Consider the following 27,768-nt stretch of genomic DNA (forward strand, 5'->3'; position numbering starts at 1 on the left):
TATCATTGAATATTCTTTAAGGATGACTTAAATATTTTTATATTTTCTTAAAAATATTGAATAAGACGAATGATCAACGTTGATTAAAAATCAACAACGTCAAGGGAGTAGTATATGCCCTCTGCATCTCTAATTCTAGTACTTGATTTGGCGAAATATTCCTACTTCCTTTGATCTCCTCTCTCCTCTACTTTGCAGGTTCTACATCATGAGGTTGGAGGAGTGACCGCTCAAGTTCTGGACGATCACCCACCACGCAACGTGCCCCGGTGCCTTTGGCTCGATGGGGTTGTTTAGATTGTAGCCAAAATAAACCTTATCAATTTTTGGTAATTTGGCAATATTGTCAAATTTTTTGTAGGTTTTCTTGTGTATTTACCAAAGTTTGACAAGAAACTAAATGGATGCACATATCTAACAACTCTATCAAAAAAAAATTGTATGGTTTGAAATGACATCAATCTGAACAAACCCCATGCCTCTATCGGCGACGAAGATTGGTACCTCGGCGTGGCAAGCCCTCGACCATGAAGGATGGGGCACACGAGCAGGGCGGTGATGGGAGGCCTCCACCGCCATGGCGCACTCACAAAGCATGTCATGCCTGCCCAAGATGGCAAGATCGACACCGTGGCGACGCTGAACGACCTAAGCATGCTGGACATGCAGGTGATGGCGGAGGAGAAGAGCGGGCACTGGTGGTTCGTGGGAGGTGGTCCACTGGTACCTCATGCAGATGGGCTCGTCGGCTGCCAGCCCTCTCTCCGCCGGCAAGCTGCGAGGGAAGAGAGGGGAGAGGAAGAGAGATGGGGAAGAGAGGGAAGAGGTGAGGAGTCAACTTACATGTGAGGCCACATCAGCCAAAACAGACATCTATATTATCTTAGAACTTGACTTGAACGGTCTTGCAAAGATAAAAGAGTGAAGAGTATAGTATTGCAATTTAGGGATGCCAAATAAACTCGATGTAAAGATGAGGAACAACAAACGAACTTATTCCAATCCGCTATGGAAGCTGATGGAAATTGGAAATTTGGGAATATTCGGTGCTAGGCCATATAAAAGAAACATTTGTACTTCTTATAGATTTCTTAATATTAAAAACAATCAAATCAAATATGAAAACATATAAAATCATCAAATTAAGGCAAAAAGAAAAAAGGATGTGTAACACATTTTATAGAAAAAAATATTTTTAATTTATTTTAGACTATATTGTAAAATATTTTGACGTGACAGGAACTCTTGGTTAAGATATATTAGGGGGAAAAAAACATAAGTGGGGTTATTGTGACCGGAAGCCAAGTGCACGTTTGGAATAGAAATTTTTGCAGGAATTAATTAGGGTAAAATTCCCCAGAAAATCAACCAAAACATGCCTTGAAGCTACATCCTAGTATTCTCATAGGCTGATTCTACATAACTAGACGAAAAGCAATACTGTCAAGTTTCATCACTGAACTCCATGAAGATGCATGGCAACAGATCAAAAATAGGATTAGAGCAAAAGTGCCTTCATCAAACTTCATCGTTAAAGAAAGCAGATAACCTAGCGAATCTTACATTCCCACCTATGATCCTCTTTACTTACATACATGTCGAACTATCCTAGTGTGTGACGTATACATGGCTGATGGCTCAAACATTTGCTCTTGATTGGAATGCGCAGCTCTTGAAAAATTTTCGTGCGTCATGTTTGCATTCAATAATCATGAGTTCATGATCCTCCAAATCTGCAGGACCTCTACATATCCTCATTCCTCAATGATTCATCTGCTTGTTTTACCAGAACATATAGTTATTTACCAGGAATAAATGCTGAACGGAAAAGGATGGAGAAAAAAGTAAGCCAATACTGCTTTGCCTCTGATGAGGGAAAGCATCTTTGATATTGCTTGACTATAAAGTTAAGAGAAAGATGGAATGCAGGTTTGGTCTTACTGATAATATCCTCATCGCCGTCACTGTTATCGTCCTCGTTTTGAGAGGTAAAAATGGGAGTAAGGTAATGCTTGTCCAGTAAAGCGAAAGAAGAGGTGCTGTAATGGCAGGAAAATATATTTAAGCGATTAGGAGATCACCTGCTCCTCAGCAATACTACATAATAAATTATAGAAAAGTACCACTCTGCAACTAAAGGCTACTACTGGTTGGTACTTTAACACAATGAAATTTTTTAATGAAAAGTTCATCATTTTAGAAATCAAACTAAAGAAGAGCAATGAGTAGATACAACTTCAATATCAAATGTGAACTGCTGTACCTTCTCTGGAGCTCTTTGAGTTTCATTGTGAAATTGCTTGATGTTGATGTTTCTTCCCCGTAACGTTGCCCAGGGTAGCCAGCATTGTTCCCATCAAAGTTATGCTGCATATTGTAAGTACAGCATCAATAACTGGCAAACCACCGGAATGCTATGGTGTTAATCCATGAGCTGTAAGAAAGATAAACAAGGACGGATAGTAGCTACATAGTTAGGGTGCATATGGCATTCAGCAACACCAACGGTCCGTTAGTAAGTGCTCTTATTGAATAAATAATAACCCATGATGATCATTTAAGCATAACTATTATCTGGTTTTTTGTACGTAGAACAAGCAGGTTGCACCTCAAGAGAGAACCAATTAGTTTTTTTTTTAAAAAAAGGAATAGATCTAATTCATTATGAACAAGAAAACAGAAAAAAAATCGTGACCATCCAAAGATTGTGTGTAATACCTATCTATCCAAATAAGCCCTATGGGGAGAGTGCATGGAATGCAATGGAATTGCATCCTCCATAGAACTGCAATGTCATTTGATATTTAGGCTGAGAATGTCCAGCAAATAAATAAGATTGCGTTGTTTAACTAACCTAATGGCAAACAAAGAGAAATATAATGTTTTTTGCATGTACTTATGATACGCGGTGTAAGTACTTGCCTCATATGGATGGCGATAGCGATTACTATCCCCAACTACTTGCAGGGATTCAAGCATTGTTCCAGTTGAGCCTCCAATTAGAAGCACCTGCAATGTTTGCATAAAAAGACATTTAGAATGATTCATAGAATAGCATGAACTGATACATACAAAATCCTTTGCATAAAAATAGTCGTGGCTATTATGTAACATCACAAGAATTACAACCGGTAACCTACAGTTAGAACAACAATAGATGTGGTAGCGGTGAAAATTGTCTCGCCATGTCCTTCAGGAAGATCATGAATAGACTGAAGTGCAAGGGCAAAAGCCATTGCCCCCCTAAGACCTGAAAAAGAAAAAACCAACAATATTAGCAGTACAAACATGAAACTTATTTTATGACATTTTTGGGCATACATAATTACATACCACTATACCAGAGTGCCAGCTGATACTGCCTAGGTATTTGGCAGTGCACCGGTCGTGCCAAATTTAATATATATGCACAAGAGAAGACATTTGCGGCCCTTTAAAATAAGATAATATCAGAAAATCGGCACAATTATATAGCTATGGGGCTTAAGCTTGTATAAATACACAGAAAGCATCTCCAAAAACTCAGCAACTAGTCCAACATCAGACCAAAAGATAGACAGTTCCGTTGGAGAAGAAAATACCTTGCAAGTAATATAAAGATCTGGATGCATAAGCAAAAGGGAAAAAAATTAAGGAAACAAGAAGAAATTATTGTATTCGTAACAAGCATGGGTAAGAGTTGGTGTGTAATCAATGCGAAGGATACAACTGAGAAAAAAATGAATCCAATATGTGACCAGCTTTGACGCTCCATCGCAATATCAAATCCCATGTATATGAACCTGTGTAAATGCATTACAGTTTCAGTATTTGGACTTGTTAAATTATTGCACTTGAAGGTCTTGCTTACACGAAAGCCTCTGCTAGTGATGAAAGTAGATGGAAAAAACGAGCTGTAAAACGCTGAGAATCTTCTGATAAGTTATAGAAGGTGTATCTCTTCATAACCTGAAATAAAAATTCACTTCTTGTAAGCATGTTTATAATATCTTCCTGCAAAGTTGCTTATCTATAATATGTAATAAGAATAAAATCTAGAGAAAATATTGTCACAGGCTAACTTACAATTCCAGTAAACAGAATAGAGACAATACCAGACAAACCAAAGCCTTCAGCTAGCATGTACCTACAAACAACTGGCAATTATTTACAGCAGATATTTAAAGAGAACATGAAATGGAACAAATTTCAAAGATAGGCTTACGAGAAGTAAGGGAAAAGGACAAACAAGCAACTCTCCAGATTATGAAGGCTGGAAGTGAAAAAAAAAATAAATTAGCAGTTTATGTGTGGGGTACTAGTTTGGGCAAATCGGAATGTACTTACTTCTCAACACCTAGAGCTGCATACTTGAAGAGGTTTGATAGAATTAAGGACTGACAATTGAGTCTCAACGGGGATAACATAATATAAGCAAAAATGAAGTTCAAAAAATGCATTTGTTTTGTTTTTGCAAGAATTTTTTAAAATTTTCTTTTTCGACTTATTGTCGTTGGCAATGAAGTTGTTGATCTGGCCATGTACATAGCCTAAATATTGTTGCATGGTGGGGGTTGCCTTTTTTGTTCTCCAGAGTAAATGGAAAACGTTTGTAAATAGACCAAAAAGATGATTACACGTTAAACATATTGAATTTTCTTGTCAACCCTGGAAAGGTAATGCTCAAGGCATGCAACAATAACATATTGGTTTCTAAGAGGATCCAGCAGGAGTATTCTAAGTTTTGATAGCAAAAAGTGGGAATTCAGGATGATTACATAGACTAAACCCCTCTGAGAGAGTAGCATTTAACTCTTTGCTTGAACTTTTGTAATTGTTTCCTCCTTTTCAATTTAATAAATCTTTAACTGTGGGGGCTTCCCCTACAGTGTTTTGGAACAAAAATAAATTTTCAGGAGGGTGCAAACAGGTATACATTTCTTTACAGATATTAAACTAATTTAATATATGTTATAAAAAACTAGGTGATACCATCACATACATGTAACAAGTTTATCAGTTTTACTTTGTGTAAATAAAAAATATACATTAGGTCTCTACTGATAGAAAATGTCAAAATAAAGGATATGAGGGCAGAAATGAATCCAACCCCAACACCTGCACATAAAAAAATGGAATTGAAATATCAAATGTTAAAGTACAAATAGATACTCATATATAATCATAAGTGCAAGCGAAGTCAAGAAATCCAATGGAAAAAGCAAAATACATAGGCGACTCGAAATTTCTTCTGCTAAAGGCATTTGTAAATATTTAAGGTACAGTACCTGATGACATTGAACCAACAAAATTCTCAAGAAACTTAAGGATAGCTAGAAAATAGTTCTGTCCAGAAGAACTTGTTCTCAGTGAAGCCATACTCCTGAAAAGTTCAAGGTGTTAATGACAGGATTCTGAGAAGGAGCCATATAGGCAGAAGGAGCTCAGGCAATACATTCTCACCTATACAAGGATATAGCCACCTTAATTTCCAAACCGTAGTTAGACACGAAGAAATATGCACATTTCAGTAGAAATAAAAAAAAACAGCTAGTATTAAATAATAATAGGGTTATGCATACAGCATCATTGAGAACTGATTCTCCAAAAACCAGCGCATAGAGGTTCACATCAGTGCCAAGTTCCTGCGATTTGATGGACATTATGTGATCCTTTTATCTCAAAATTTGTAAATATAGTCTGTATAGGGATATGGAAGGAACCTGAAATATGGACAGTACAGTAACAGGATCAGTTGCTGACACCAGAGCACCAAACATCATGCACTCAACCAGAGGCAACTTATAGACAATGTATATTAACCCACCAACGTATCTGTGACAAATGGAAAAATATAAATTACATTTTTATAGATGAAATAAATATCAGCGAATAGGAATGGAGGCAATATAGAAGATACTCTTACACTAAAAGACCAGTGACAATAGAAGCAATGAAGGTTCCCAAGATTGCAAATGTTATAATGGCACCAAAATTTGAAAAGAATGGTTTCTATCAGGAAAAAATATGATATAATTAGCTGAGAATGATAGAATTTAACCAACGAAGAGTAGAATTTAACTAACTAAGAGGATCCAAGAATTCCACACTTACTGGTGCTAAGCTGAATCCAGACTGAGTAAGATTCAGTCAAGTAAAACATGGTAAATTTCCGTACAAGTAATTAAAAAACAAAATCAAGATACAAAAAAGGATATAATATAATTGGAGGAAGTAAGAAAAGAAGGAAGAAGTCCTCCCGAAAATTGAACCATCTCCTGAATTAATAAAGCAAATGAACACCACAAAATGTTCAGACTTAACAGCGATGTCATATTTTGCAGGGAAAAATTGTATACAGTGAGTAATAAGAAATATTATCACCTAATACTTCTTTGAGTGTTTGATATCTTAGCAAGGCCGCCAACAATCATCCCTGACAAGAAAAGCTATTAAATAATTTCGTAATAATATGGTGTCATACGATTCTAACATTTTCAATGTACCTCTAGGCTCTACAAACTATTAAATAAAATGGTAAGATCCATCTTAGCTAGGGTGTTTTATTTCCAAGGCAAATAGTATATGATAATCCACCGGATGATCCAAATAAAACGTAGCTAGAATAAACCCAAATGTCACATCACTTATCTTAGATAATCAGAAATCAGTAAAAGCTAAGCTACTGAAATGTAACGGAAATACGCTTATCTGAAGGAAAAGACATCTGTTTGCGCTACATGCCAACTTTTTAAAGGTTCATTTTATCCTCCAAAGCCCTCACCTGTTACAACCAATCCTCAACCATCGACAGTAAATTTTGGAAAAGCACAGCTCGAACTAGACTACAGCGCGCGTCGTGAATGCAAAATTTGTTCGTCTGATTTGTGCATAAACGCACAGTCGAAGCCGTTCCTCCTAATCACACACTCACACCGTTACTGCTCGCCACTAAACATCGTGTGAATAAACAGTTCATTCGGCGTCAGTAAACAACACCAAACACGATCACCCCCGCATCAAATGCGCTAGCTCAAAGCATCGCACGGCGTCGCAAATACACAACGATCGCGAAGTCAGACACATGAATCGATAGGACCCTCAGCGACGATCGGCATTCTTCAGTTTCCACAAGCCCAAAATGCTGTAACTGGGTGGGAACACATACCGATGAGGAGGGAGGCGCTGGCCTCGGGGATGTAGTAGACCTTGCGGCGGCGGAGGACGTGGCCGAGCACGAAGGAGACCACCAGCATCGATATCTGCAGCAGGATCCCCACCCCGGCCGCCTTCTGCTCGTCCACCGTCCCCGCCGCCCCCACCATCCCCACCGCCACCGCCGCGACGGCGTCATGCGGTGGAGCCGGCGCCGCCGCCGCCTCCGCCGCGACCATTTCCCCCGCCGCCGCTCCCACTCCCCCTCGCGCTTGATCGATCGATCGCTCCTCTTCCTCTTCGCCTCCGACTCGATCGTCTCGCGTTCGCTCGCCTCGGCCGCTTCCCGTGCGCGTCATGCGGATGCGGGCGAGCGAGTCGCCTCCTCTCTCCTCTCCTCCCTCCCGTTGTGGGCTGGGCCCACCGCGGAGACGGGCGGTCCAGATGCGTTCGACTGTGGATCCGACGGGTCAGATTGGGCCTGGAATCGAGGGGCCCACTGGGCACTGGCCCGGTGCCTAGAATTCGCGGGTGGAATGGAATGGAATCGGCGGGAAGGAAGAGACGGGCCTTCCAAAACGATTTTGTTATATATTTATCGACAAATTTTCTCCCAAAAATTTAACAGATATAATTACAGTATAATCGTAGTGTAATTATACTGTATGCTGTGATTTTTTTTCTTCCTCACCAAAACAAATCTTGTAATAGATTTAATGATTCAAAATTACATGAAACTTATATACAAATTACACTGTAGTTACATGCAAGTTACAGTGTAATTACATATAAGTTACAGTGTAATTACACTACGATTGTACTATAATTATATATGTTAAATTTTTAGAAGAAAATTTGTCGACAAATATATAGGTGGTCCCGTAGCTTCTGGTTGATAATTTGATATAGTTGTTAAGTTTTGCCGATTTGATCGAGTGCATGACTTGCGGAAAGTACAAGTAGTGTGATCAGTAACACCTTTTGGGCTAAATCATCATCTTTATCTGATCTGTAACTACTTACTAGTGACGAAGCCAGGATCTCTTCAAAAAATCATAACAATTCACGCAGATTTTAGCACTGATTAAGCCTTTGAGTTTTTTTTCTTGCACAACTTCGTGATTTGTTTTTCAAAGAACAAGGATGAGCTAGAACAAACTAGCATGTAACAGTAAATACTTCCTCCATTTCATAATATAAGACTTTCTAGCATTGTCTACATTCATTTATATGTTAATGAATCTAGACATATGTATGTGTTTAGATTCATTAACATCTATATGTATGTGGGCAATACTAGAAAGTCTTACATTATGAAACGGGGGTAGTAGTCTACTACTCCAATATCATCATCATCATCATCACAACATTATACTCCCTTTGATCCTTCCCAAATTGAACATCACATAAGGAAAATCATTTTTTTTTCAAAATGATCATTATATAACCATGTGGACATATGGATTTCATCATAATACAATTAATATAACATCGTATAATGTGGTGTATGCTTGTGTTTTAGTCGATACTATATGCATCATGGGAGAATGTGTGTATATTTTGTATGGTGTGTTGACTAATGTAGTTTAAATAATCCTTAGTCTTGGTGCACAAACATTATATGATGATCAATTTGAAATGAAGGGAGTAACTATCTAGACACTCCCCATGTACTATTAGAATCCAGTCCCCATATACTGTTACTAGTAAAGTCACAAATTAAACAGCACGGTCAGAAAACGCGGCGTGTACTGATCTAGCACGATGACTGAGTGACTGATCGGATATCAATATCTCCATCTATGAAAAATCTGTGGTTGCCGAACAAAAGAAAATCTGTGGCGTGGCTTCACTCCTTCAGTCAGGTCAAGCAAAACCCGTGGACGTATATACTCTTCGTCTTGGGTGAGCCATTCTTCAGTATTTCTTCTGCTGATCGAGCCACTGAATCGATCAGCTCCATGGCGCCCTCTCCTGTTATCCTTGTTATGGCTGCACTGTTTCTCCAAGCTGCAACAATGGCGGCAACAACCGCGCTAACCGTATCGCTGCCGGGCTGCCCGAGCTCGTGCGGCAGCATGGTCATCCCCTACCCGTTCGGCGTCGGCGCCGGCTGCCACCTCGCCGGCTTCGCCGTCACCTGCAACCGCTCCTACCACCCACCGAAGCTCTTCCTGCGCGACGCCGACGCCGCTGAGGTGCTCGAGATATCCCTCCTAAACTCCACGGTGATCGTCAGCAGCGCCGTCCGGTACGACGCCGCCAAAGGCGAGGGCGCGTGGGGCCGCGGCCTCGCCGGCGCGTTCCGCCTCAGGGAGCGGCGGAACCGGCTCGTCGTCGTGGGGTGCAACCTGCAGGCCGTCCTCCTGGACGGCGACGACATCGCCGCCGCGTGCACCACCATCTGCGGCGGCGCCGGCGCCACCTGGCCAGCAGCGGCCGACGGCGAGCTCGCGGATTACTCGTGCGCGGGCGTTGGCTGCTGCCAGGCTTCCATCTACCTAGGCCTCACGTCGTACGGCGTTCGGCTGTCGCCGTTCGGCACAAGCACCGGGCCGCCGCCGCCGCCGCCGACCTCCTCCGCCTCGTCGTCTAACCAATCGGATTCGGCTCTCGTGTTCGTCGCGGACAACGAGTGGTTCGGCGGGAACGCGAGTAAGCTCGGATCAGCAGCAGCGACGATGCGACCGGGCGGCGGCGGCATGCCGGTGGCGCTGGCCGTGCTCGACTGGGCGATCGGGAAGTCGGGGTGTCCGCCGCATGGGCCCGACGACACGGCCTGTAGCAGCAGCAACAGCTACTGCCGCAACTCTACCAGCACCTCGCTTGGCGGCTACTCGTGCCAGTGCGACAACGGGTACCAAGGCAATCCGTACGTTGCAAATGGATGTCAAGGTAATTTGTTACTCCCTACTTCCCTAAATGTTTGATGCCGTTGACTTTTTAAAACATGTTTAACCGTTCATCTTATTTAAAAACTTTTGTGAAATATGTAAAACTATATATATACATAAAAGTATATTTAACAATGAGTCAAATGGTAGGAAAAAATTAATAATTGCTTAATTTTTTTGAATAAGACGAACGATCAAACATATTTCAAAAAGTCAACGGCGTCAAACATTTAGGGATGGAGGGAGTATAAGGGTGTAACCATGTAAGTGGAGAAACAACTGAGGGTCTTCTGATTAGCTTCACAAGGTGGTGGGCTAGCTGTTCTGGGTTCGATGCCTCACCCTTCTATTTAGTTTGATATTAAATCATTTCCTAATATTTTAGCTTATAAGTGTGTTTAACGGATTAGTCATTTACACTTGAAGTTGCATAAGTATAGCCTCTCATCGTTTGCTTGCTAGATTATGAGCCGCGGCTAAAATTTAAAACCTAATTTTAAAGTTGATTTTAGTTTTCTTATTATAGTCAATCTTTTGCCGTTAAAATTTTAAACCGCTATTAATAGTTTTATTTATAAATTATTTTTGTTCGTTTAGTATATTTTTCTATGGCTTACCAACCATAGTTCAAATGATTAGTGGAATTTAGAACAGAATGGTACAAAATTTTTCTAAATTCTCCCTTTCAGATATCGACGAGTGCGCTCTGCCAGAAGAATATCCCTGCTACGGTGAATGCACAAACAAGCCAGGATCGTTTTCGTGCATGTGTCCGGGTGGGACGCACGGTGATGCTATGAACGAAGGAGGATGTGAACCAACGAGTACATAGAAATTTCTCTTCATTTCATAACTTAAATTTATCCTTGCAATCTTCTCTGCAAATCCTTGCACAAACAGGGTTCAGAAATTTGACCGTATCTTCTGCTGGCAGCTCTCCTTGTGGCGATAGGAGGAACCATCGGCATAGGAATTCCATCCGTGTTCGTGATAGGCATGGCAATGACGAACATGATCAAGGCACGGAGGGCCAAGAAACTGAGAGCCGTATTCTTCAAGCAGAACCGGGGTTTACTGCTGCTGCAACTTGTTGATAAGGTGATTGCTGAAAGGATGGTGTTTACCTTGGAAGAGCTCGAAAAGGCAACAAATCGATTCGACGAGATGAGAAAGCTCGGCAGCGGCGGCCATGGCACTGTCTACAAAGGCACCTTGCCAGACAGACGTGTCGTTGCCATCAAGAAATCGAATATTACGGTTCGTAAGGAGATCGATGATTTCATAAACGAAGTTGTCATTCTTTCGCAGATCAACCATCGGAATGTTGTGCGGTTATTCGGATGTTGCCTTGAAACACAGGTTCCACTACTGGTCTACGAGTTCATATCGAACGGCACTCTTTCCGACCATCTCCATGTTGAAGGCCCTACATTGTTGTCATGGAAAAATAGATTGAGGATTGCTCTTGAAGCTGCAAGCGCTTTAGCCTACTTACATTCATCCGCTTCAGTATCAATAATTCATAGGGATGTTAAGTCTGCTAACATATTGCTTGATGGTCGCTTAACAGCAAAAGTTTCGGACTTTGGAGCCTCTCGAGGCATTCCGGTTGATCAAGGTGGTGTGACAACAGTGATCCAAGGCACATTTGGATATCTTGATCCTGAATACTATCAAACAAGTAGATTGACCGATAAGAGTGATGTGTACAGTTTTGGTGTCATACTCGTGGAGATGCTCACAAGGAAGAAGCCTACTGTTTTTGAATCATCAGATAATGTCAGCCTAATTGCACTTTTTAATTTGCTAATGGTACAGGACAACATCTACGAGATATTAGACCCTCAGGTAATTTCGGAGGGCATGGAAAATGTGAAAGAAGTCGCGGCGCTAGCATCGGCATGCCTAAGATTGAAGGGGGAAGAGAGGCCAACAATGAGGCAAGTGGAGATAAGGCTGGAAAGGCTGTTAGGCGGTGACATTTTGCAAGGGCTTTCAGCTGAGCTGCACTGTCTACCACCTCAACTGAGCAATACCGACACTACTAGCAAGCTATACAACATGGAGCGGGATTTTTTGCTATCGTCGAGCTTCCCACGGTGATCTTACTACATGTGTACAAACTACATACAACTTTACCACTTAAAGTTGTTTAGCATGTGTTTGATTTGAAGATGAGGTGAGATGTGTTAGATGAATTGGGATCACCTGCAGTGGCTATAGAAAGTGATATCCGAAACCTTCCTGAATCAACTCAAAAAAAAAAAAAAAAGAAATCTTCCTGAATACTGTTCACAAAAGACAGTACCAAGGTTTCTCCTGTAGGCTGTAGCTAGAACTGTAGCAGATAATGTTTAAAACTACACTGTAGCGTCGGTTTCAGTCGTTATTGTCTTGATCCAAGGATGGAAAAGAGTTTCTACTGGCAAAGTTGCAGTCTCTGTTATGACTGCATTGGATCTTTATCCTGATCCCAATTATTCATTTGACATGAGTCATGACCTCGTGATGTAATACAACCCTACAACTACAAGCAGCTCTGTAGCATCAATGTTGCTGCCTCTGCCGCTGCCGCTTCCACAACTCCCATGGCTTTCTTTGTTGATCTTGCCTCTAGCAGTACTGAAGTACAAATACTGCGTAATTTCAGGTTGATACAGAAGATGTTCAGTTTTGCTATTTCCAGCGACTTGTTCCAAGTCCATGTCACATCGGATATTTGGACACTAATTTGGAGTATTAAACATACACTAATTACAAAACCCATTTCATAAGCTTGGACTAATTCGCGAGACGAATCTTTTGAGTCTAATTACGTCATGATTTTGACAATGTGATGCTACAGTAAACTTTTGATAATTATGGATTAATTAGGCTTAAAAAAATCATCTCGCGGATTAGCTCTTATTTATGAAATTAGTTTTTTTATTAGTCTATGTTTAATACTCTAAATTAGCGTCCAAACATCCGATGTGACATTTGGTCGAGTAGATGCCTGTGAAAAGTACAAGTAAAGATCAATAATAGTATAATACCATTTGGGCTAAATCATAATTTCGATCTGATTCGTAATATGAACTAGATAAATACTCTGTCACGTTGTTGCGGGAAATTAAGTTGCACAATATGTACAAATAAGATGAAATATGAATATTAAAAATAAAACAAAATGGTACTTATGAATTTTGAGGCCTAAAAATAATTGAGATTACTTGGTGTTATGAGAGAAGAAAGAAGAGACACTGGTCGTGACACTATCGTGAAGTCGTGACACTGGTGACTTGGATAATTTGGAAGGAACAGAACAACCGAATCTTCAATCAACAACAAAGGTCTTGGACCGAAGTGGCGAAAGCAATGGCAGAGGAGGCCATGCTTTGGAAGTCGGCTAATCACGGGATCCCCGCTGTTTGGCCTTTACGAGGTCGTGGTAGCCAAATTTAGCGCGAGATATTCCTATAGTTTTTCATAGTATCCTGTATTGGTCCCCTGCTTGTTTTCCTTTTATCATTGTAAATAACTTTTATTTCTCTTAATGAAAAAAATGCGCTCCTTGCGTATTCCCGAAAAGAGAGAAGAAAGAAGACAATTTGAACCATAGATCTATCATCCAATGGCTAAAAATAATTGGAGTGACGTGACTTAATGATAGAAGAGAGAAATAACATTAATTACACTTAGTGGGGATGAACTATATAAGCATATAGGATTCCACATAAAACAATGGTTTTTATTGATTAACTATGCAGGATATTCTAGTAACTGGTAAATCGCCAGAATAGCAGTATGCATGCGTATGAGTGACGCTTTCACGTTTCAACTTTCAAGCATTTCACTACCCCACAATTTAAAAGGCATGCATCTAACAATAATACACCAAGATGAGTAAACACCAATGATGTTGGGACAGTGAAGAAACCTATACCTTTTGACCTTTCACTCTTAGTTTGTACTAAGAGTTTGTACTAAGGCTTATTCACTTTGCTATCATTTTTAACTTTACCAAGTTTTAGCATTGCTAAATTTAGATAAGGTTATCAAAATTTTGGCAAGGTTGCCAAATTTTGGCAAAATTTCATATGTACTTACTAAAATTTGACAACAACTAAATGTAGCCACTTTTTGGGTAATTTTGCAAAAAACAAAAGGTAAGGTTGAAAATGGTAGCAAAATGAACAAGCCCTACAATTAAGTGGATGCGCGCAACAAACAATATAAGGATTTAGTATGAGTGTTAAACATATAATTTTACAGAGAACATGCAAACGTTGAAAATTATACTTATGAACAAACAACTCATTTGTGAGAAAAAAGTCAGCACACAAAACTACATTCAATAAGCGAGAAAAACATTAAGTTCATGAACATGTATGAACCATCATAGCAACGATCTGGCCTATCATGAACGCCTGGTAACCCAGCTGCTTTCTTAACAAAATGTGACTGGGTTTAAATCTACCTAATAAAAAAACACTTATGTGTTTACATATAACTAAGACAAAGTGATTTCTGTTAGAATATGATAGCCATTTTCATTTAGTGCATATCTTTGATCTATTTAAATATTTTTTTCTTTAAACATTATATATTAATCTAGGGCTCTTATAATGAATATAGCAAGATATGATTTCTTTTAGTATTCTTTTTATGAACAATAAATAAATTGCCCACACATCTGCATAGGCTTCCTCTGTAGTTGCTAAAAAAACCTCCAAAGTGTTTGGGCCACGTCTTTTCCCCCTAAAACGTACCCCTTCTAGCCTTCCGTCTCATAAAAAACTCAATCCTAACTACGAACCTTGACACGCATTTATTCAGATTCGTAGTTAGGATTTATTTTTTAGACAAAGTTGTATATGCTAATGTCATAACTAAAAATTATTTTTCAAGTTAATTTTGATGTTGTTATCTTACTTTTTTTTCTAACGTTGGTGTTAAAGTCATTAAGAATACATTGGTAAAAGTTTTAATCATAAATTATTTTTTATCGTTAAAATGTTGTTTGGCGTATCATTTGCAATTGGCCAACCAATGACAACCTTTATCTTTCAAAACTTTTAATTTTGTTTCCGTCGGATTTATCTTCCAAAACAAAAAGGAAAAAAACAAATCAGTTTTTATCTTCCAAAACTTTCAATTTTATGACCGGCGACATTCGTTCCAGGAGAAAACAAAAGGGAATCAAACCCTCGACCAGCAAGTTGCAAAGTTCCATCTCTAGCCATCTGGAAATATGGTTGGTTTTAATTAGTTATATGCGAGTTACGTATAAGTTACATTATAAATAGTTAAAAAATATAATTACATCTCATTTACACTATAGTTATATTTGAAAGTTTTTTTTACCCCAAAATTATCAAATGTTTATATAGCTATTTGCCAAAGTGGTTAATCTCTATATATCACGTTTAGAGTTATATTACCATGTTTTGCCACTTTCATCGTATTGCCAACATAGACCGAGGATGGAAAACATTCTCTTTGTCCCGTCTTCTCCATCATCTTCTTTTCAATCTCTCCTAATGCACAACTGATAGTCTAGGAGAGCAACGGAGAACCAGTTGCCTCCTCTCCTCTAGCTCCTCCATCTCTTCTCTCTCATGCGTGCGCATTGCTATTGTCGTCGTCTCAATCTTTATCTTGAGCCTCTTGGCGTCCTCACAAGGTGGCTATTTGAGCAGTGTAGGGGAGTTATTGGGGTAGGGCGTGGTCACAGTCGTAAGCGAAGAGAGGAGATGAGGCGGCCGCTCGAGCTCGGTGCCGCCGCGTGCACAACTCCTTTCCCGTCGGTCGTCGGCCCCCAACCACTGACCGCTGCCCTTCTCCTCGGCGTGTGGCCGCCCTGGAAAGATGGGGAAGAGCGGGGAAACCAATAAGACAGGTCCTTGACATGTGGGGGTGACATGTCACACGCTGACTCAGCCTCGCCATGTTAGTCGAAATTTTTAAGTTCTATACAAACTTATAACTTATGCTATACTAAGTCGGATATGTAAATTATTTTTAGAGTAAATCTCATAAAACTACAATTACTTTAGCCAAATTATCAGAAAACTACAAATTTAACATGATGTATCACAAAACTACATATTTAACCCTAAATTTATCACATAACTACATATTTAAGTTGGAATATTGCAAAACTACAAATTTAGTAACAAACTTATCACAAAACTACATGTTTAATGTCAATTTGATCGCAAAACTTGAATATTTATAACCCAAACGTAACATTGGTGCTAAGGATTTAAACCGAAAATCTATAGTTTTGTGATAATTTTATTATTAAATCTGTAGTTTTAAGGTAATTTGACCAAAGTATCTATAATTTTCTAAAATTTACTCTTATTTTCGTTATAAAAAAATCTAGTTTGTGGAGCCACCAAATAAGCTCTGAAACACAGCTAGACCCGTTAGACACTTCAACGATCAAACAATAGGGAAGTCTCCATTTGTGAAATCTGTGGTTGCCGACAAAAGAAATATGTGGCGTGGCTTCACTTCTCAAGTTTTAGATGGCGGGGCAGGAGCACTTAGGCCGTCGGTTGGGGAAGAGAGGTAGAGGGGAAGGAGGTTGGTCGGGGTGGGGGGAGGGGGGGCTCACCTGCATCGTTGACCCCTTCCTGCCAGCCGACGAGGCTGGGTACTGGCGGAGTGTGGGGCGGGACGGCGAAGGCATCGCACGCGCACGAGCTCGCGAGAGGTGGCGGCGGTGCTGGAATGATGAGGGGGGAAGGGGGTTAGGGATAGAAATATTACACACGAAATCAGAAATCTTAAAATGGTCCAACGGTCTAGAATTTGTATGATTTGTGAGATGTTTTTCTGTCATATGTCATCTAGACAGTCCCATATTTCATTAGAAATACACAAGTGCTCTCTCTTGCACACTGATGTGTGTGATCTCACTCTCAGATGGTGACAACGAATGGGCTACGAACTGTATGCTTTCCATCCGACCACGTTATTGACCCAAACAGGTCCCCTTTGGCCGCCGCCGCGGCGTTCTTGCCGGAGAAGGACACCTGGAAACCCAGCTTCTTCACGCTCTTAGTGAACTCCAGCTTGCCGGGCACCACCTTCACGTCCAGGCCGGCCGGCGCCGCGACGGCGACGGTGTAGGTCGCCTCCTGCTGCGCGCCGACGTTGGTGACGACGCGGCTCACCGTCCTGGTGCCGCCGGCCTTGCCGAGCCCCGTGACGGCGATCGACGGGTAGTTGAGGCCGGAGATGAGGTCCTTGCTGTCGCTGGCGTTGCCGCCGGCGCCGCAGCTGAAGCCGCCGGGGAGGGAGGCGGCGACCAGCTTGATCTGGGACGCGTCGTAGCCGTAGTCGCAGAGGAACTGGAGGTAGTCCTCCTCGCCGAGCTCGTACACCAGCCCGGCGTCCAGCGCGGCGGCCGGGTTCACCTGGCCCGCGCCGTGGTCGTACGGCGTCGCCGGCGACCCCGAGTCGGTCGTCACGGCCGCCCCGTCGTTGTTCAGCTGGGCCGCCGTCGTCATGATCGCCGACCGGATCGCCGCAGGGCTCCACGCCGGGTTCCACGCCCTGACGGCGGCCGCCGCCCCGGCCACGTGCGGGCAGGCCATGGACGTCCCCGACACGAGGTTGAACTGCGACGGCTTCTCCTCGCCGGCCGGGAGCGTCGACGTCGGGATCCATGACGCCAGGATGTTCACCCCCGGCGCCGCCACGTCCGGCTTGAGGATGTTGGGCGTCTGCGGCGACGGGCCTCTCGAGGAGAAGTAGGCGACCACCGGCGCCGGCTTGTACTCCGTCACGGTGATCGTCGGCGTGATGGTCACGACAGGCTCACTTTGCAGTTTAATTGATCACCATGCACGGAAGAGAGAGTGATGTGATGAGATCGATCGAGCTTAATTAATTCTGCCACTAATTAGGGTATACTTCATCCATTTTTTTAATATATAACACCATTGATATTTTAAGATATATTTAACCATTCATTTTATTAAAAAATAATGTAATTATCATTTACTCCCTCTGTCCTAAAAATATAACAACTTTTAACATTTAGAATTTGTCTCAAAATATAATAACTTATATACCAGCATTTTCTTCTCAACCAATTACAATCCTCTACCATTTAATTTTCTCACATACCTTCACTTCTCATCTAATCGTAGCCTAATCCTATTTAGTTATATCTATTTTCTTAATAGTTGTGTTCAACTCTAAGAATATATGCTTATATTATAGGAGAGAGAGAATATTGTAATGTAACTTGATTTATTACCAAATGTTTTATAAATATAACTTAAATATTTTTCTATTTGAAAAAAAAATAAAGGTGAATGATTAAATGATTGTTAAAAAGTTAACGATGCCATATATTAAAAAACGGAGGTAGTATATAATCGCTATAGTGTGAAGGACTACGTATAGTACCTGGTGGAGGAGATATACTTGTGAATGTCGGCGGCGGCGTTGGAGGTGATCTCCGTGACAGGGAAGTCGATGTAGGCGGTGGCGACGGCCTTCTCAAGGTCGTCGACGAGGACGGCGCCAACCGCGCCGGCGCTCTTGAGCTCCCCGACCTTCTCCGTCTTGGGCGTGTCGCTGTTCCGCGAGTGGTGACACAGCACGATCTTCCCTTTTATCTTGCTCGCATCCAGCGTCCCCGGCTCACAGTGACTACAAATTATTTTGTGGTTATGATTTGATTTTTGGGCATGAAACTACTTACTCAGATTCTGCTGAAACTTTCTGTTAATTTAATTTTGTTTCGTTACTAAGCTTGCCTTGTAGTACGTACCTTGCTGACTCGGTATCAGAAACTGAGCTGGACTTGGCTGATTCACCGGTGATCAATGGATATTTTGGTGATTTGTTCAAGTTGGAGAAGTTTATAGCTCCACCCTACAGATTCCATAAAAATGGGGTAGTTAAGATCACAAGAGAGTGCTCCCACAAGGATTTTAGACGGATGAGATATTAGAAATAGATGAGATTTTTTCTAATACAACGAATCTGGGAAAAAGAACATGTCCAGATATATTTAATTTTGTGATATATACCTTGACAGCGGTGTTGTTGCCGCCGAGCACGACGTCCGATTGGAAGTAGCGGTCGATCGTGCTCGCCGCGACGGTAAGGATCCACGGCGCCGCGTTCACGACGGTGGCGGCGTCCGGCCCTGCGTTGCCGGCGGAGCAGACGACCATGATGCCCTTGGCCACGGCGTGGAACGAGCCGATGGCGATGGGGTCGTCGGAGAAGTCCGGGCGGAAGTAGGGCGACGCGCCGAGGGAGACGGAGATGACGTCGACGCCGTCGGCGACGGCGTCGTCGAACCCGGCGAGGATGGCCGACCCGGCGCACCCCTCCCCGGAGCAGACGCGGTACATGGCCACCCTCGACGACGCCGACCCGCCCTTGGCCGTCCCCGCCGCGAGGCCGTAGTACGACGCACCGGTGACCGCGTTCCCGGCCGCCGTCGACGAGGTGTGCGTCCCGTGCCCGGCCTCGTCCCGCGGCGAGCTCCCGCTGCTCCGTGCTGACTGCCGCTTCGCCTCGCCGCCGACATCGTAGTACCTTGCTCCTATCAGCTTCCTGCATGCGCCGCCCGGGAAACATCAGGATATATACTCTCCGTTTCATATTACAAGTCATTTGTAATGACTTTTTTCTTAGTTAATTTTTTTAAGTGACCAAATTATACTACTTCCGTTTCAGATTAGAAAATGTTTTGACTTTGGTCAAAATCAAACTACTCTAAATTTGACTATCTTTATAGAAAAAAGTATAATATTTACAATACCAGTATAATTTCGTTAAATCTATAATTGAATAAATTTACATAATATATCTGTCTTGAGTTAAAAATATTACTATTTTTTCTATAAAATTAGTCAAAATTAGAGTAGTTTAATTTTGACCAAAGTCATAACCTAAAACAGAGGGAGTAGAAGTAGTAAATTTTCAATGTAAAACCAACATTGTATCAAAATATACGTCAAATTATGAAACTAATTTTGTATCATAAATGTTGCTATTTTTTTATAAACTTAATTAAACACAAAAGTTTTAACTAAGAAAAAGAAAATCAAATTTCTCTGGCATAGGCGTCGGCGACTCACCGGTTGCAGCTGGAGGAGTTGAAGTCATCGCCGGCCATGCAGACGCCCTTCCACCTGGCGGGGACAGGGCCAAAGCCGGCGTCGTCGAAGCTCGGGGACTCGGGCCAGACGCCGGAGTCGAGGAGGCCGATGATGGTGTCGGCCGTCGGGGACGACGACGTCGACGCTGATGCTGCGGCGGCGCGGGCGCGGGGCGAGCGGCGGCGGCGGTGGGCGGAGCCGCCAGTCTTGACGTCGACGGCGGCCGTCGTCTGCTGCTGGAGGAAGTCCCATGACCTGGTGGTGTGGAGGTGGTAGACAGGGTCGGCGAAGACGGAGACGACGCCGGGCTTCCGGCGGAGCGCGGCGGCCTCCGCCGCTGACAGCCGCGCGGCGAAGCCGGAGAAGGCGTACTTGTACTGCTGCACCACCACGCTCTCCACTGGCTGCCCCCTGTTCGCGTAGTGCACACATGACACGGTTACTAACGTGTGGCACAATGACGTCGACGTGACGTGACACACGCAACACACGTGTTGCGTTGGTGATCACTTTGTGCTACTGAGGTTTCCTTTTACCAATAATATGCATCCCAATATCTTTGGGCATAAAATTCAGAACCGTTTGACGAAAATTCTCTATCTCCATATCTACTTCTTTATCTTTATCTTTATTTTTTCTATTATCAAAATTGAAAATAAATTTGTCGGTACTTTGATACGTTATCCGTGTTTTAGTCGGTTTTTAAATTTATTTGCTTTTGAAAATATAGAAGAAGTCATATAAAAAATATCCAAGTAAATTCTCACATTTTATTTCACCATAATTAAGCCATATAACGATAGTAAGATTAAAATAATCTTCAACCATTGAAAATAGTTAAAGAGAAAGACAATGTTAAATTAACAAGAAGTGCAACACTGTAGCAAAGTGAGAGAAGTGTACACGGGTTTTTAAATTAACGTAACAATGTCTGCTTATTTTAATTTATATGGAGTTTTTTTTTAGAAAACTGCTACCTCTATTTCACATTATAAGATGCTTTGTTTTTTTAAGTCAAATCATATATGTTTGATCAAGAAAAACATATAAATAGTTTTTATACTATACAATCGTACTATATTCAATATTTGGAAAAACACTAGTGGTGTGGTAGCGGAGTCGTGAGTGTATGATTCTACTAACCAGGGTTCAAATTCTGGTGCCCACGAATATTATGCACATGCATGTAGACTTTTAATAGAATTTTAGTGAGATAAGGGATATGTCGATGGTCTGCATGTGCTTTTTAACAGGATTTTTGTTAGATCAAGGATGTGCCGTTGGTTTCTATCTCTTAGAGCATATGTTAGGGGGGGGTCCATTTGTGAGGGTGTGAGTGCGGTGCTGCGTATGTAGTGGCGTGTGTATGTCTATCGTGATTTTTTTTTAAAAAATCAGTATTTAGATTGAATGGAACTAACACAGTATCGTAGAACTTGTTACATTTTTCCGTAAACTTGACCAAACGTAAAGAAATTTAACTTTAAAAAATAAAACATCTTCTAATATATAAAGAAATTTAACTTTGAAAAATTAAAACATCTTCTAATATAAAACGGAGAGAATATATTTAATGCCATGCTACAAATCGGCAAACTGAGCGAGTACCTTCTTATTGACTGACATGCATGCTACTGCTAGCTAGTGCAACTTGAGAGACATTAGCACCAACAGGAAGAGAGTTAAAAATTAATTTATTTTACGATGGACCTTTTGAGCACGGCGCCGATGAGGCGGAGATGGGTCTGCTGGAGGATGTTGGGCGAGGTCCGCGGTGGCACGGCGCCCAAGTACACCACGTATACCCCACGCCGCTCGCCGCCGCCGCCATTTCCTCCTCCAGCCGCGGCACCACCACCACCGCTGGCGCCGGCGGCGAGCAGCAAGGCCAAGACGAAGCAGATCAGCGGCAGCAACCACATGATTGCTCGTATAATTTTTATTTGTACTGCACCGGCCGGTCAGTTCAAGCTCTGCTCTCTCTCTCTCTCCCCCTCTCTCTCTCTCTGGCCACGAAACGATCGCACTATGTATGGCTGCATTTATAAGCGCGCGCGTGCGACGTCGTCACGTCCGTACGTGCCGGTGACCGGAGGTAATAAGAGCAGTATAAACATACGTGAAGGAGATAAGAGAGAGGAGAGAAGAAAAACGGGTTATAGATATACATCGCTGTAGCACGAACTTTAAAATGTATGTGTATATATATGTGTGTATATATATATATATATATGATATGTAGGACCAATTATCATGGTGTATTATATATTTGTAATTAACTAGTATAAATTAGTTATTAGATAGACTATAGATGATTTAGAGTTAGTAGTTGGCTGGAGTATACTACTCTTTCTGTTTTACAACGTAAGTCATTCTAGCATTTACTATATTTATATTGATATTAATGAATCTAGACATATATATCTATTTAGATTTATTATCATTAATATAAATATAGAAAATGTTAGAATGGAAGTATTGAGGTAGTGGTCGCCTGGTGGGATCGGATCGGATCGGATCAGCCGGCGCTTGCGCGTGCGTGCGCATGATATGTGGCTGCGAGCGCGAGGGGTAGGTTAATTGTGGATCGGGTGCGCCGTGATGGTGCGTGCACCACTGCGCTGCGCTGGCTAGCTACTCGAGTAGAGTAGAGTATAGTATATCACTAGTCTTGGAGTGCAGCCGCGCACTAGTGCGCGATCTCACCTTCTCTCGAGCATGCGCCGAGCCTAAATAGCTACTAGTAGTATAGACAAAGTTACCTAGTTGCATTCTAGTACCATCCACATATTTTTTGTCAGGATTCAGTAAGTTCATCATCATATACTCCGCTAATGTCTGTACCAAATCCTAAGTGTAAGCAGGCTTATCATGTTTGACATCCCCAACTAGTGACAACAATAATATCACAAGATGAATAGTATCTTTCAAGTTAGTTTGGAAACATCAATGACTTCCCCAAACCTAATCCAAAATAAGTGTTCTATCTCTCCTTTACGTTCCTTGATTCAATCACCATAATTCGTCCTACTTTGACATGAACAAGGTTTGACACAACCTAGTATATGCAAAACAGATTATTTTACTTGCCCAACACAATACGGAGCATGGACATATATAAGCGCATTTGCCATGACACTATCGTTCATCACCAAAGAAGAGAGGGAAAAGATGGGCTCACAGAGCTGTTGCCATGTTAAAGCACTATTCAACAGAATGAAGCCCAGATGCCTTCAAGAGGAGCAGCAGCATAACAAGACCAGAACAGTCAAGGCAGAAATAAGGCAAAACACTCTTCAAGACATCTTGTATTCTCCTCAGAGCTTTCAGGGGGAGGCAATTGGAGCCCCATCACCTCGGAGGCACTCTCCAAAGGTTTGCCCAATTAACCCGGATTGTTCTTATGAAAATAATTCTCCTAACATCCGGGACAGCTTCTCCATCGATAGAATCTCTATTAGGAGCCAAAACAGCATGAGGAGAGTTAGCTTCAGATTACCTGATGAATCTGACATATTCATCATTCCCGCACGCGAAGATCCTGAAAGTTGCTCCACTGATGACGAATCTGTTGAACATGTAAGTGAACAAGACATTGATGCAAGGAAAATCCGTTATGCTAAAACCAGATACTAGCAGCACTGCCACTGCTCTCATGTACCTAGCAAAAAAGAATACAAGAAAAGAAGCTTCAAAGAACAAACTCATTGGTTGATCTATTCCAAAGAAGATACTCATGTTATGCAGTAATATTAGTGTGTGCCTGCTTGGGTGCTTGTTGCTTCTCAAGGATTATACTGTACGACACTTCAGAACAAACTCGTAACTTATCTATTTTTCAAGAGAACGTACTCATGGTACGCAGTACACAGTAATAGAAGTGTATGCCTGCTTGTTGCTTTCAAGGATGAAACTGTACGATATTTTACAACTTATTGGATTTCATGCAGATGTATGCGTTTCATGATTTCAGTTTATTTGGCCTTCAGATTCTCCAACGTATTGTAATACCCAGCTTTTTACACCTTTTCTTATTCTTTTTTTTAGACGGTTAAACAGCAGAATAGGCTCCTACTGTGATATATTAAAATATAATATGTACATGAGAGAGATAGTACAAGGGGGGGCGGGGGGAATAAAAAAACAGCAGAAAGAGAGAGATTTTAGCTAACCTTTTCTTATTCTGGAAGCTGGAGAGTGTCAAGAAAATGTTATGTATGTTACTGAATCACCTTTGGCATGTATAATATAGATTTTTCCATCACAATAATCATTTAGTTATAATGCTATATAAACTTTATTTTCTAATATAGAAAGATAGGAGATATAAATGCCACATACAAAAGCCAAACAGCACAAACCTATTAATTCTGTCCCTTTTTCCTCATGAATGGCCAATTCCTAGTGTAAGTAACTCAAGTTATTCTCAGCAAGTAAGGGTGAGAAGCACAGCTGACCTACTTCTATACACTATCTATAGTCAGATTTGAAGCCTTCCGTCAGTGCAACAACCTTTGAAGATAACTTTGACTGTAGTTTGGAAACAGCTTGTCTAATATCCTACAAAATAATCATTTGGGTCAGATTAGTCTAGAATCCGCAACTATTATTTTTAGGAAACACTGGATTCCCAATGATTTATAGGTTAGTGATTACATACCTCAAGACTATATCGATTTGAGAAATGTGTCAGTACAATGGCTTTGTTTCTAAACCATTGGGAGTGCTCCATTATCTGTAGACGACATACCAGATTTGCATTAATGCAGTAATACTTTATACAGACATCTCATTTAACTATCAGAATTGTCCCAAAGCTCATTAGAATCATAGCATGGCAGGGAGAAAGTGACAAGTGCATCATCATTTACCTCAGAGAGATGCATGTGGCCATGCTCCCGAGCATGATCAACATCAATTTGGTCATCTAGGAAGGTTGCCTGTGAAAAGGTCAAATAATGTTGGTGCCAAAGCATTCAATAGGGAGGACATTTGAAATTATTTTGTCATGTTTCAGATTTGATGGACCCTCTGATCAAATAAAAAGGAAGTTCTTTTGTTATTTTACAGTCTGAAGATGTGACAAATCAATATAATAGGGTGGTTTTACTTAGACTGCCTTTTACTGTTCTCTGATATTTCAAGACTATAGCTGTATTATACTACTCTCCCAATCCCATAATATAAGGTGTGGTCAATGTTGGCACGGTCTCCAAAACTAATCTTTAGCTTATAATTTCTCATATACTATAAGATTTGTAGCAACAAAATTATAACCACATGAAAGTAAATTTAGATCTCAATCTAATGATGTAATCTTTAACAAACAAAATTCATTTTCATATTATATTAAGTGTTGGTCAAATGTTTTAAAGGTTGAATCTTGAAATTCGTGCGCGCCTTATATTATGGGATGGAGGGAGTATTATACTTCACACCCTTTTTGCTGACTTTGACATGTCCCATGAGAATGATTACATCTCTAAATGTGACTGATTACATACAGCTGGAACAAATACTTTTGACAGGCTTGGGAGAAAGGGCAATAATCAAGGAAACTAAAATCTAAAGCCAATACCTCAGTTATAAGGACTTTTGCTCTCAGGGCATCTGCATTTCGTGGGTCAAGAATAAAATCAGACTTTGTGTCACCTGTAAAGGCAACTTCTGGATATAGTATAGTATCTGTAATCTGACAGAAAAGAAGGCAGTGAGTAACAGTGCAGAATATATTTCTTATATAGAACAGATTGCTAGCTGACCTCAGCGCCTGATTGCTTCATTTTCATTATTTGATTACCCTTCAAGTGAGCATACTGTTTTTTCAACTTTCTCCGAACAGAGTAGATGACATAACCCTGTGAATGTACACAACCCGCACAAGGGGCGAAATAGTTATTAAGCACTAAATTGTCCAAGAAAGGTGAGAACTAGAACTTTTGGCTTGCTAACTATACTTAAATTGACCTAGGGAGTTATACCTGGCTGGGTATAGCATGGTGAGTCTCAAATGGTCTGGCAACAAGGTCATTACGTATTTCAAATGTCTCCCCTGAATGCAATCGTAGAAACATTAGAAATAAACAAGGAGAGAGAAACACAGAAAGAAGAGGTGAAACGAGCTCAAACCCAAATCAAGCGCAACCAATTCCACTTTAAGGTCGACTTGACTCATTCTACGATGGATTTGAAGTAGATCCTCAACATCATCCTTGATACATGGTGGTACAAATACAACGGGTGGCTTCAAATTATAGAGGCCACGAGTTGCTATGTACATTGGGAGACCACCCTGAACAATCAAAATAACAAAACTGAGGTGGATATGGCTGCATTTATGTTGTGATTCTGTTAGAGCAGCAAATGGAAAAACTGACAGTGAAGCATATTCGTCAGTTTAAAGGGAAAAACATTGGAAAATTCTCCCGTTGCTATGCAAAGGAGAAATATGTTGGCACAATCATGATTTTCTTGACACCGCTCCAAAGTAAAAGCAGGTATAGAGCAAGATGAGACTATTTATTATTTAAGAATTACACGCAGACTAACTTAGGCCAACTTATCAGAAGAATTGGTGATAAAAATCCTATCCATCACGAATTCACGATAGCATGTTGTTGAACAAATAAACTAAGCAGACATTTACTAAAGGCCACAGTCCAAATAGTAAATTAAGCAGGCATTTCCCCGGTGACAATTCCCTTGAAATTACTGAATCAATCCCCTTACATCAGCTTTTCTATGAAACTTCACCGATGGCGCACCCAAGCTTAGCTAGAGGCGCAGTTGCCTCTACACGAAATTCACGAAGCACAAGCAGCACAGGAATGAATCAAACCAGGACAGGGCTCGGGGCGCTCACGATGTGGTCGAGGTGGGCGTGGGTGATGAAGAGGTAGTCCTGGCTCACGGCGAAGAGCGGCCCGCGGCCGATGTCGAAGGCGACGTTGAGGGACGGCACGGTGACGCAGGTCTCGTGCCCGCCGACGGAGACCCCCTCGATGGCGTACCCCTCCACCTCCACGCCCTTACGGTGCACCTGCGCGCGCGCCCGGCGGTACTCCTCCTCGTCCGCCATCGCCCGGTCGAGCACCGACAGCAGCCCGCCGCCCGCTCCACGCCCCCCGCCGCCGCCCTCGCCGGTGCCCGTGGCGACGGCTGCCTTCTTCGCGGCGAGCGTTTGGAACTGGGAGCGGGAGGCTGGGGCGGACGACGACGCGGGGACGAGGAGGCGGTGGGTGAGGCGGAGCGAGGGGAGGGAGAGGAGGGAGGTGGCCGCCATTTCCGGCGGCGGAGGCGGAGGCGGAGACGAACGGTGGCGACGGCGTCGTGGGGTTTTCTGGGTTTTGGGGGGAACTCGACTCGAGGATAACGGAGAGTCATTTTTGCGGGGTAGCCCCTGTCTTATCCTAAAATTGTTTTTCCAATTGGAGGAGGAGGAGGAGGAAGAGAGTCACTGACCCCTGATTACTCAAGGCCTCAAGGAGCTTCCTGTAAAATGCCAAATTCTATTTGTTTATTTATTTATTTTGATAGTGTAAAATGTCAAATTCAGCTACACTGAAAATAAAGAGAGATCAGTTTGTGTTTACAGGTTCAGTGAGGCAGATTGCAGTGAT

General features: G+C 41.9%; 4 protein-coding genes across 6 annotated transcripts; 1 reads left to right on the forward strand and 3 right to left on the reverse strand.

Moving 5' to 3' along the window:
• Window positions 1-1,472: 1,472 nt before the first annotated feature.
• Window positions 1,473-7,499, reverse strand: LOC9270263 (sodium/hydrogen exchanger 6). Of its 2 annotated transcripts, XM_015755735.3 has the most exons (22): window positions 7,148-7,499; window positions 6,364-6,415; window positions 6,198-6,257; window positions 6,094-6,118; window positions 5,906-5,991; window positions 5,703-5,814; window positions 5,562-5,624; window positions 5,443-5,462; window positions 5,268-5,362; window positions 5,069-5,097; window positions 4,327-4,358; window positions 4,205-4,252; window positions 4,066-4,126; window positions 3,851-3,948; window positions 3,707-3,782; window positions 3,582-3,601; window positions 3,334-3,431; window positions 3,141-3,250; window positions 2,923-3,009; window positions 2,264-2,367; window positions 1,942-2,039; window positions 1,473-1,773 (listed from the first exon to the last, which is right to left on the reverse strand). In XM_015755735.3, exons 1-22 carry the CDS (start codon window positions 7,491-7,493, stop codon window positions 1,745-1,747), a joined length of 1,749 nt encoding a protein of 582 aa, XP_015611221.2. In that variant the 5' UTR covers window positions 7,494-7,499; the 3' UTR covers window positions 1,473-1,744. The 2 variants fall into 2 exon arrangements, with proteins under 2 accessions (XP_015611221.2, XP_025875997.1); XM_026020212.2 differs by having other exon boundaries at window positions 3,582-3,782.
• A 1,520-nt stretch (window positions 7,500-9,019) lies between these two features.
• On the forward strand, window positions 9,020-12,611 carry LOC9266455 (wall-associated receptor kinase 2). The gene is made up of 3 exons (XM_015755291.3): window positions 9,020-10,029; window positions 10,718-10,852; window positions 10,963-12,611. Exons 1-3 carry the CDS (start codon window positions 9,096-9,098, stop codon window positions 12,129-12,131), a joined length of 2,238 nt encoding a protein of 745 aa, XP_015610777.1. The 5' UTR covers window positions 9,020-9,095; the 3' UTR covers window positions 12,132-12,611.
• Window positions 12,612-16,810: 4,199 nt separating this feature from the next.
• LOC9268919 (CO(2)-response secreted protease) lies at window positions 16,811-22,163 on the reverse strand. 2 transcript variants are annotated; one of them, XM_026020285.2, is made up of 6 exons: window positions 21,860-22,163; window positions 20,129-20,560; window positions 19,067-19,601; window positions 18,805-18,908; window positions 18,456-18,683; window positions 16,811-17,843 (listed from the first exon to the last, which is right to left on the reverse strand). In XM_026020285.2, the coding sequence occupies exons 1-6, from the start codon at window positions 22,069-22,071 to the stop codon at window positions 16,940-16,942; spliced, it is 2,415 nt and encodes an 804-aa protein (XP_025876070.1). In that variant the 5' UTR covers window positions 22,072-22,163; the 3' UTR covers window positions 16,811-16,939. The 2 variants fall into 2 exon arrangements, with proteins under 2 accessions (XP_025876070.1, XP_015610772.1); XM_015755286.3 differs by having other exon boundaries at window positions 18,438-18,683.
• A 1,063-nt stretch (window positions 22,164-23,226) lies between these two features.
• LOC9269203 (tRNase Z TRZ2, chloroplastic) lies at window positions 23,227-27,522 on the reverse strand. The gene is made up of 8 exons (XM_015756896.3): window positions 27,012-27,522; window positions 26,279-26,441; window positions 26,131-26,201; window positions 25,912-26,007; window positions 25,728-25,841; window positions 25,021-25,089; window positions 24,810-24,884; window positions 23,227-24,709 (listed from the first exon to the last, which is right to left on the reverse strand). The coding sequence occupies exons 1-8, from the start codon at window positions 27,429-27,431 to the stop codon at window positions 24,620-24,622; spliced, it is 1,098 nt and encodes a 365-aa protein (XP_015612382.1). The 5' UTR covers window positions 27,432-27,522; the 3' UTR covers window positions 23,227-24,619.
• Window positions 27,523-27,768: the final 246 nt, after the last annotated feature.

This window comes from Oryza sativa, chromosome 9 (assembly GCF_034140825.1).
Source record: "Oryza sativa Japonica Group chromosome 9, ASM3414082v1".
Taxonomy (NCBI): domain Eukaryota; kingdom Viridiplantae; phylum Streptophyta; class Magnoliopsida; order Poales; family Poaceae; genus Oryza; species Oryza sativa.